Source organism: Canis lupus, chromosome 2 (assembly GCF_048164855.1).
Source record: "Canis lupus baileyi chromosome 2, mCanLup2.hap1, whole genome shotgun sequence".
Lineage (NCBI taxonomy): Eukaryota > Metazoa > Chordata > Mammalia > Carnivora > Canidae > Canis > Canis lupus.
The window spans coordinates 71,887,576-71,897,814 of NC_132839.1; the positions used below are offsets into that span (position 1 = coordinate 71,887,576).

General features: G+C 45.2%; 1 protein-coding gene across 1 annotated transcript; it reads right to left on the reverse strand.

The window, feature by feature from the left end:
• Positions 1-5,253: 5,253 nt before the first annotated feature.
• CYTL1 (cytokine like 1) lies at positions 5,254-9,661 on the reverse strand. The gene is made up of 4 exons (XM_072786616.1): positions 9,466-9,661; positions 7,408-7,452; positions 7,141-7,269; positions 5,254-5,921 (listed from the first exon to the last, which is right to left on the reverse strand). The coding sequence occupies exons 1-4, from the start codon at positions 9,613-9,615 to the stop codon at positions 5,838-5,840; spliced, it is 408 nt and encodes a 135-aa protein (XP_072642717.1). The 5' UTR covers positions 9,616-9,661; the 3' UTR covers positions 5,254-5,837.
• Positions 9,662-10,239: the final 578 nt, after the last annotated feature.

Below are 10,239 nucleotides of genomic sequence, written 5' to 3' on the forward strand. Positions count from 1 at the left end.
GTCTGGGAGGGAGGCTAAAAGAAGGGTTTATTGGAAATTGTGACTTTATCTTGGAAGAAGGAGTACTCAGACTCTTGCATGGCAAGTACCCTGACAAGAAAAAGTTCATAAAATGTTGAAGAGGATGTGGAAAAAGGGGAACCCTCTTGCACTGTTGGTGGGAATGTGAACTGGTGCAGCCACTCCGGAAAACTGTGTGGAGGTTCCTCAAAGAGTTCAAAATAGACCTGCCCTACGACCCAGCAATTGCACTGCTGGGGGTTTACCACAAAGATATAGATGCAGTGAAACGGCAGGACACCTGCACCCCAATGTTTATAGCAGCAATGTCCACAATAGCCAAACTGTGGAAGGAGCCTCGGTGTCCATCGAAAGATGAATAGATAAAGAGGTCTATGTATACAATGGAATATTACTCAGCCACTAGAAACGACAAATACCCACCATTTCCTTCAACGTGGATGGAACTGGAGGGTATTATGCTGAGTGAAGTAAGTCAATCGGAGAAGGAAAAACATTATATAGTCTCATTAATTTGGGGAATATAAAAATAGTGAAAGAGATCATAGGGGAAAGGAGAAAAAATGAGTGGGAAATATCAGTGAGGGTTACAGCACATGAGAGACTCCTAACTCTGGGAAGCCAATAAGGGGTAGTGGAAGGGGGGTGGGTGGGGGATAGGGTGACTATGTGATAGGCACTGAGGGGAGCACTTGATGGGATGAGCACTGGATATTATGCTATATATTGGCAAATTGAACTCCAATAAAAAATATACAAAAAAAGAAAAAGTTCATAAATTAAAAAAAATTTTTTGTTTAGATTCGACTTAGTTAACATACAGTGTATTATTAGTTTTAGTAGTAAAGTTTAGTGATTTATTAGTTGCATATAACAACCAGTGCTCATCCCATCACGTGCCCTCCTTAATGCCCATCACCCAAGTTGCCCCATCCCCCACGTATCTCCTCTCCAACAACTCTCCGTTTGTTTCCTAGAGTTCAGCATCTCTCATGGTTTTTCTTTAATTTACCATTTAAAAAAATTTTTTTTATAGAGCATCAAGAGCATATTTGCTCTTGATGTTATCAGAGCTAATTAGAACAAAGTAGAAACCTTACTAGGGTCCAGATGCTCTAAGTGCTTTGAAAGCGTGAGTTTGCATTATCCCCTAAACAGCCTATGAAGATTTTTATTATTGTCATTCCCATTTCACTGATGGGAAAACCAAGGCACAAAGAGGCTAAGTAAATTGCCCACTGACCACAGCTAACAGGTGAGTGACTCTGCTTTGTGTCACCAGGTGAGTTTAGTCAGTTGAAGAAACAGAACGTAGTCTCTGTCAACCAAAAACACAATGAGGTTATAACGCAACCAGAAGCATTTATTTGGGGTTTAGGAATTGCAATCCGGGAGAGAGAGTGGACAGACATTGAAAGTGTGCTGGCATGACAGAGTGGGAGGACTGCAGGGTTTTCTAAAGGCAAAATCAGCAAGGTTTACATAAGTTGTTTTGAAAGAATTATGATTGGTGCTGCCAGAGTTTAAACTGATCATCAGATACACAATTGGCTCTTTGGCTAACAGGAGGTTATATGTTCCAGGAAGTGGTTGGAGTTTGTAATCGACCAAAGTCAAACTTTTGTGGTGTTCTGAGGATTGAAATAAAAGAAGTATGTAGGTCTTCCTTCCTCAATATCCTCCTGACTCTACTTTGAGTGACTCCCTTAGCCACGATTACTCCATTCTGAATCTTCTTTCACAGCTACAACTATCAACAAGTCCATGAGAAAAACAAAATCCTTTCTGATGGGACAGCCTCAGATGAAAGGACCAGTGACTGCCAGACTCTCACCTGGACCAAAAGAGCCCCAGGTGGGGAGACCTGCCAGGGGTCTCAGGACCTGAGTCCTGAGCAAAGGCTGCACGTCATGTTTGAGAAGATTCTGAACTGGTGTTGAGGTGGTAAAGAGGAAATGGAAAAGTCGAGGAGTCAGAGAAGATAGGGTTGACCAGTTGGCTGTGGGAGAAAGAAGGGGAAGGCATCCTGCATGGTGCCCTATCATCTGGCTCGGTGATGGCCTGGCACACAGGGGGGAGCAGTGCCCTTGATTTGCTCTACTTGAAATCCCGATCAAAAGGATCTCTTCTGACAACCCCCAACCACTGGGTTCCAGTCTCCCTGCCTCAAAAAGGATTCTCCTTATGTGACCCTGGTTATACAACTGGTGTGGGATGGACACCCTGCCAAAGTGTCCCCGGCAGGCCTTACCATAATGAATGTCGTTTATATTCTGACCCCACTACATCTCCAGCTTTATTTCTTGTCTTCCCCAAACACACACTGGAGTTTGATCCATCCGCCTCCACCAGAAATCTCTGTGCCCTCGGCTGTGCTCTATCTTCTTTCTGCTTAACAAGCTCCTAGTCATATTTCAAGAGCCTGTTTACTTTGAATCCCACAGAAACCTTTCTGCCTCATCTCAGGCAGAATTATTTGCTCCTTCCTCTGCTGTCTTCCTAGATTTTGCAAATGTCTCCTCTGCTAATCTAAGAGGAAGAATTCTTTACTTTTCATCTCAATATTTGCCGAGTTTATAATAAGCCCTCGGTAAATATTGAAGACATGAACAAACAAACGAATGTCTGAAATGTGTAAATTAGTCCTTGTCTTCAATGGCTTATTTTGCTACCTAGAAATAGCGAAGTGTTAGCAGAGCCATGGATTGGAGACTTCTAGCACTTGGCTCTTTGTCTAGAATCCCTCCACCACCACCAACCAGCCGTCTAAGGAAATCACCTATCCTTTGGACCTGAGTGTGTTTTCTCCACTGTAAATCCAGGTGGATGACAGCCACCAGGGGCAACATCATTTTGAAGGTTCAGCTGGTGAGTGGGTGCTATGTGCTCAGTACCATGCCTCCATATTTAGTATCTGTTGGGAAGTGGTAGACGGTGGTGGTGGTGGTGACAGTTTGTTGCGTAATTTCCTTCTGCAAAGGGGTTATCTCTTGAGAGAAGGATGGTTGTGGGTTGAATTGTATCACTCAAAAAGTTATGTTGAAGCCCTTACCCCTCGAATGGGTGACTGTAATCTTATTTGGAAATAAGCCCTACGCAGATGTTATTGAATTAAGATGAGGTCATATCCCACTAGGGTGGGCCCTAATCCAATAATTGGTGCCCTTACAAGAAGAGTGGATTTTGTTTCTTTTGTTTTGTTTCTTCAGCTTTATTGAGGTGTAACTGACAAATAAAATTGGATGTATTTAAAATATATAATATGTTATTTTTACATCTGTTCTACTTTGCAAAATATTTACCACAATTCAGTTAATTAACACATCTATCACCTCACAGAGTTCCTGTGTGTGTGTGTGTGTGTGTGTGTAAGTAAAACAAGTTTTACTGTTAGCAAATTTCAAGTTCTATGATACGGTATTATTATTATTATTATTATTATTATTATTTTAGATTTTATTTATTTATTTATTCATGAGAGACACACACAGAGAGAGAGAGAGGCAGAGACACAGGCAGAGGTAGAAGCAGGCTCCCTGCAGGGAGCCCAACGTGGGACTCGATCCTGGGTCTCCAGGATCACACCCTGGGCCAAAGGCAGCACTAAACCTCTGAGCCACCCGGAATGCCCACGATACGGTATTATTAACTAGATTCATTCACCATGCTGTCCATAGATTCTCAGAGCTTATTCATCTTATAACTAAAGTCGTGTACCCCTTGACTGACATCTATCCACCTCCCTCAGCACCCCAGTGCCTCGTAACCACCATTCTACTCTCTCTTTTTTGTGAATTCAACCTCCCCTCCCTCCAAAAGTTCACGTATAAGTGAGATCATGCAGTATTTAACTTCCTCTGTCTGGTTAATTTTACTTAGCATGATGCCTTCAAGGTTTATCCATGTCTTTGCAAATGGAAAGATTTCCTTCTTTCTCATGGCTGAATAATATTTCATTGTGCGTGTATATGTACATATACAAACCTATATACATTGTATATATAAATACACACACATATCACATTTTCTATGTATTTATCCACGGGTGGACTCTTAGGCTGTTTCCATATCTTGGTTTTTTGAGAATAGGCTGTAATGAACATGATGGTTCAGACATCTCTTCAAGACACTGATTCTGTTTCTTTCAGCTATATATCCTGGGATTGCTGGGTTATCTGATACGTCTATTTTTAATTTTTTAAAAGACTTTATTTATTCATGAGAGACACAGAGAGAGGCAGAGACACAGGCAGAGGGAGAAGCAGGCTCCCTGTGGGTAGCCCATTGCAAGACTCGATCCTGGACCCCAGGATCATGCCTGAGCTGAAGGCAGATGTGCAACCACTGAGCCACCCAGGAGTCTCTATTTTTAATTTTTTGAGGAACCTCCACACTGTGTTCCATTATGGCTGTACCAATTTACATTCCCCACAACAGTATACAAGGGTTCCCTTTTCTCTACATCCTTGCCAACACTTACATGTGTTGTCTTTTTGATAAAAGCCATCCTGGTAGGTATGAGGTGATGTCTCATTGTGGCTCTAAGTTGAATTTCTCTGATGACTAGTGATATTTTCATATACCTTTTGGCCATTTGTATGTCTTCTTTGGGAAACCGTCTATTAAGATCCTTTGTCATTTTTTTGTGTGTGTGTGTGTTTTGTCATTTTTTTGTCATTTTTTAAATTGGATTACTTGTCGTCAATGACTTCTTCTTCTTCTTCTTCTTCTTCTTCTTCTTCTTCTTCTTCTTCTTCTCCTTTTTTGCTATTGAGTTACAGAAGTTCCTTATGTATTTTGTATATTAATCCCTTATCAGATGTATGGTTTGTATCTTCTCCCATTCCATAACTGCCTTTCATTTCATTGATGGTTTCCTGTGCTGTGTGGAAGCTTTTTAGTTTCGTGTAGTCTCACGTGTTTATTTTTCTTTTGTTACTTGTGGACCAATCAAAACCTCAGTGACCTGGTGTTTGTGGGAAGTTCCAGGGCACTGCACAGCCCATGGATATGATATAAGGTATGGTCTGCCCTCAAATATAAATGGGAGCATCTCCCAATGCTTTAAGGACAGATATTCATGCAGATGGGTTGAAACAGACTCAGAACCACCTGCGCTTGATGGGAAGAGGGAGAAAACCTCATCTTACCAAGAGCAGTGACTTTTAGAACGTGTGTGAAATCAACACTCATATCCATATTGGACACATATTGGACACAGCTCAACACACGTTTCTTACTGTGGAGACAGTCTTTATTTAACTTTTATCACCTTTCAACGAAAGAGTGGTTCCCTTCAGCATTATATAACTATGAACCCCACAAATACAATTTATATTTAGCAGTGAAATTGCTTTAAAAATGAAAGGTAACTGCACGGAAAGTTTGTAGTGGGAGAGGGTATGAAATAGAAGCCTGGCTAAATATAAGCAGATTCCTATCAAGAAAGAAAAATGTTACCAGTACTCCATTAAAGCACTAATACAAGCCTACTGTTTTGCTTGCTCTCAAACTAGATGTTCATACCAGAGAAGCGGGTTTGGCTTTTTCTTCTCAGTGATCTAATAAGCGTCCTTGTGTACCTAACCATCCTGGCAAGACAATACCAGGGGGAAATGAAAACAAAGCTTCTAATTGCCTTCAAAGTAGGTTCTAGGGGAAGAGTGCAAGCCCTGCTCTCCGGAAGGGGAGAGATGTGACAGTTTCTGATGCTATAGTAACAGGGAGGCCTGGTGGGGGGCGTGGCTTTAGCCCACCGCCTCTGGGCAAGTGACATAACTGTGGTCCCCTGGGGCTCTCTCTCTGGTCCAGATGCCCTATCTCTGACGGTCTGGCAGGATGGTGGTCACTGGGATTGGGTATTCCAATGCATTGCAGTCATCCGAGAGGAACACCAAATCCTGAAAAAGATGTGCAATAAGTGAGAATATCACTGAATGTGGCCCAGAGACAATGCACAACTCTGGGACTCCTGGTTAGCTTTACAGACTGTTTGGTTCTTTCCCTTTGTATTAAAACTTCCCGTCCCTTACTCTCCCAAGGAGAACTGGCCACATATTCTCATTCCTGTAGAACATGACCTAATACTGCATTATAAATATAAATTTTTTTAAAAAAGGTTTTATTTATTCATGAGACACAGACAGAGAGAGGTAGAGACATAGGCAGAGGGAGAAGCAGGTTCCCTATGGGGAACCCCATGCAGGACTCGAGCCCTAGGATCATGACCTGAGCCAAAGGCAGAGACTCAACCACTGAGCCACTCAGGCACCCCTATAAATATAAATTATACTCTATTATAATTATATCTTCTTCCTGCTTTCCCTCTGCAGACCAAGGGAGAGGGAAATGGGTGGGGGAGGAAATTTATAAGAAATCTTTGATGCATGAGCAAATAAATTAAACTGAATAGCTAATTATTTATCCCGATGACTTACTCTGGGCCATGCCTGGTGCTAGGAATTCTATGTGTGGTCACTCTGCTAGGGCTTTTAGGATCTAGGGACTTACTATAGCCCCCCACCACACACACACATGCTCAGGATATACTTAGTATTATTATTCTTCCAAGGATGGCATGAGGTGGGTATAATTATGTCTCCAGTTCACAAATGAGGGAACAGTGGCTCAGAGAGGTGACCAGTTACTCCCATCAGGTAAGCGGGAAAACATACAAGATCTGAGGTCTGTTTGGAGAGAGAGAGAGAGAGAGAGAGAGAAAGAGAGAGAACACAGAGGGAGAGGGAGAAGCATACTCCTGGCTGAGCAGGGAGCCCAACGTGGGGCTGGATCTCAGGGATCCTGAGATCACAACCAGAGCGAAAGGCAGATGCTTAACCGACTGAGCCACTGGGTGCCCCATAATGTTTGTCTTACATGGTTAGCATGTGGTCCTGTGTGTTATCCCCACACCAGTATGAGCCATGGAAGGGAAGGCCTTGTCCTGAGTGCCCATCACTTACCAAGGGTGATAATGGTAGGAAGCACCCCAAAACATTCCTCTTCCTCCTCCTCATCTCCCACACCACCCACCCCCTGCCCTCAGCCTTCCTCTTCTAAAAGCCCTGAGCATCTTGGCTGATAACAAGCAGGAAAGGCATTTTCAGGCATGTCACTCACTCTCCTACAAAACGAGTTCATGATGGTGTACAGTTTCCGCACTTTGTCCTTCAAGCCGTCCACCTGAGCCACCTTCCAACACTGGGGTGACGCCACAAAGTCCCGCAGCTTGGCCAGCACACAGTGATTCTGGGAGTGGACAGCAGAGAGGGCGTCATGGGGGAGGTCAGTGGCCGGACAGATGGGAGTTGGGGGCTCCTGCCTCCTTCTGCCCTGGGCTCTCTTTCCACTCCACCCCCACCTCCCCAGACAGGAAGACCCTCTTACATGTATATCCAGGTAGAGCCTGGGCAAGTATCTCACACACGGCTCCTGCAGAAAGAAACATGGGTTTCAGTGACACACACAGGAATGCACCCTCAGCTGGTCACAGAAGGCTCTTTGCCACCCTCCAACAGCCAGACAGGCCCAGGGCCTCCCTTGAGCTGATTCACTTACACGCGTGTACACACACACTCACACATACACCCATATGGATTTGAATACCTGTGCAAAGTCAGAAAACTGAAATACTCTCCCCCAGAATGTTACAGCAGCAGTCACCTCTAGGTGGGAGAATGGCAAGTCATATTTGTTTTCTTCTTTGTCCTTTGTGCATTTTCCAACCTTGTTTTCTATAAAGTACAGTGTCTCCCCCTTATACGTGGGAGATATGATATAGTCCAAGACCCCAGTGGATGCACGAAACCATAAATCATACTGAACCCTATATTTAGTATGTTTGTTCACAAACATACATACAAACCTAGATAAAGTTTAGTTTATCAATTAGGCACAGTAAGAGATTAACAAAACCTACTACTAATAAAATAGAACAGTTATAACAACATACTATCATAAAAGTTATGTGACTGTGATCTCTCTCTCTCAAAACTCTTCCTACATTGTACTCACCCTTCGTGTGACGATCTGAGATGATAAAATGCCCACATGATGAGATGAATGATGTAGGCCTGTGATGTAGGGTTAGGCTACTACTGATCTCACCATATGTCAGGAGGGGGCTCATCTGCTTCACAGCTGCTATGAAATCACGGATATGGGGGGGGCCTACTATGTATGCCTTTTATAATTAGGAAAAAAGCACACATTATTTGAACTTTAAAAGAAAAGAAAAGGTGTCAGGGTATCATAACCCCACATCTGAGAAGCACTACATTTTGTTTGAAGCGCTTACAAGGAGGTGAAGAGACACTTTTAAATTTTATCAAAACTTTTTTAAGGGGATGAGGGGGACGGAGGAAGAGAGAGAGAGAGAGAGAGAATCCCCACTGAGAGGGGAGCCTGACACGGGGCTCCATCTCATAACCCTGAGATCATGACATGAGCTGAAATCAAGAGTTGGACACTTAACCGACTGAGCCACCCAGGTGCCTTGGATTGGATCAAAGCTTTTAATGAAGTTTAATTCATTCGTTTCTATAAGCAGCCAGGGGGCCTGGGTTCTAGTTCTGAGACGCCCTCTGGACCTGCCCCCCGAGCCTGCGTCTGCCTGTTGAAAGGGCAGTGCTAACAGTGCTAACATTCCTGGGGTGTCCCCTGCCCAGCACTGTGCAGGCTGTGTCTCATTCTCGCCTTTACCCTCAGGACACCCGAAGCGGGCGGTGGGCGCTATACCAGCCCTTTCACATTCGAACATGCTGAGATTCAGGGGCTGGGCAGTGTGCCAGGGTCCTGTCGTGATCAGGGGTGGGCACCATTCTGGGGGTCACCCCTTAGCACACACTCATAATCACCAGGCTCATGAAGAGAATCAACTTAATTCTGTATTCCTCCTTAACTCCGGAGTTCCAGGCTCCTTGGGGAAGTTCTTTTTTTGTTTTAATTTTACATTTTACAACAGATCCTCTGGTTGTTGCTGGCAAGTTCCAAACAAAGGCAAGACATTGTGATGTCCCTGATAGATTTTCTTTGTATTTTAAAAAAGGGGGGGATCCCTGGGTGGCGCAGCAGTTTGGCGCCTGCCTTTGGCCCAGGGCGCGATCCTGGAGACCCGGGATTGAGTCCCACGTCGGGCTCCCGGTGCATGGAGCCTGCTTCTCCCTCTGCCTGTGTCTCTGCCTCTCTCTCTCTCTCTCTCTCTCTCTCTGTCACTATCATAAATAAATAAAAATAATAAAAAAATAAAAAAAATAAAAAAGGATGCAAGCCATTGTTATCATACTCAGGATGGGAATAAAATGCAAACCCTTGAGTTTAACATTGACCAGAAAAGAAAAACAGTGCTGTTGTTTTTTTTTTTTTTCCTGGTCCAAAGGCAAGTTTTGGAGAACTGGGTCTGCACGGAAGCTCCTGGCCCGCAGAGGGCAGCAGGAGGGGACTCACCGAGGGCTCTGTGGCCTGCAGGTTCTGGAAGTCACCGGTGACCTCCCGGCTCAGGCTCAGCATCCTGGAGTAGCAGGTCGGGGGAGCCGGCCGTGCAGTGGGGGACCCAGCCAGGAGCAGCAGCAGCAGGCAGAGCAACCGGGGCATCATGGTGCAAAGGCAGCCTCACTGCGTCCCGCTGGCCTGGCGGGCGCCCCTTTAAGCAGCAGCTTGGGGGTGGTCCTCCACGCCTCCTCCGTTTCCTGTGGGGCCCAGCCAAGGCCATCAGAGCACACCCACCTGGCCAGGACACTGGATCCTTTCAGACCCGAAGCCCTCCCCCTTTTTGTGAGAGGAAGGGCTGTCTGGGGGTGTGTAGGATACCTGGAAAGGACTGGGGATAGGGGGGCCCTTCCTCTCCCACACTTTGAACAGAAGTTTCTCTCTTGGCAGGGGCTTTCCAGAAATGGTAGGATCAGTTGATGAGGGAGCAGGGGACGAGAGGAAGACAAGGATGGATGAGGGGTGGGCAGTCAGGCTCTGCAGTTAGAATGAGGACTATGGGGTAAAACCAGAGCCAAAGTAGAGGGGAAGGGAAGACACTGGAAGTGATGGACTGAGCACCAGTGATCCAGGACTTGGGGTCACACAGCAGGGTGTCAACGCCCACCCACCAATGACCAGCCAGAAGGAGCTTGGGCAGTCGTCTTCCCTTTGAGCAGCTGTGTCTCTGTACCCGGAGATGGGCTCATGCTCCAGCCTGTGGCTGGGGGAAGGTGTGGGCACCCCCCAAGC

Bases quoted from the DNA above. Each gene is read 5' to 3' on its own strand.
- CYTL1 (XM_072786616.1), bottom strand. From the start codon at position 9,615: ATGATGCCCCGGTTGCTCTGCCTGCTGCTGCTGCTCCTGGCTGGGTCC. The intron at 7,453-9,465 runs GTGAGTCCCCTC...TTCTTTCTGCAG, and splicing joins TGCAGGCCACAGAGCCCTCG to GAGCCGTGTGTGAGATACTT. The intron at 7,270-7,407 runs GTAAGAGGGTCT...GTCCACTCCCAG, and splicing joins GGCTCTACCTGGATATACAT to AATCACTGTGTGCTGGCCAA.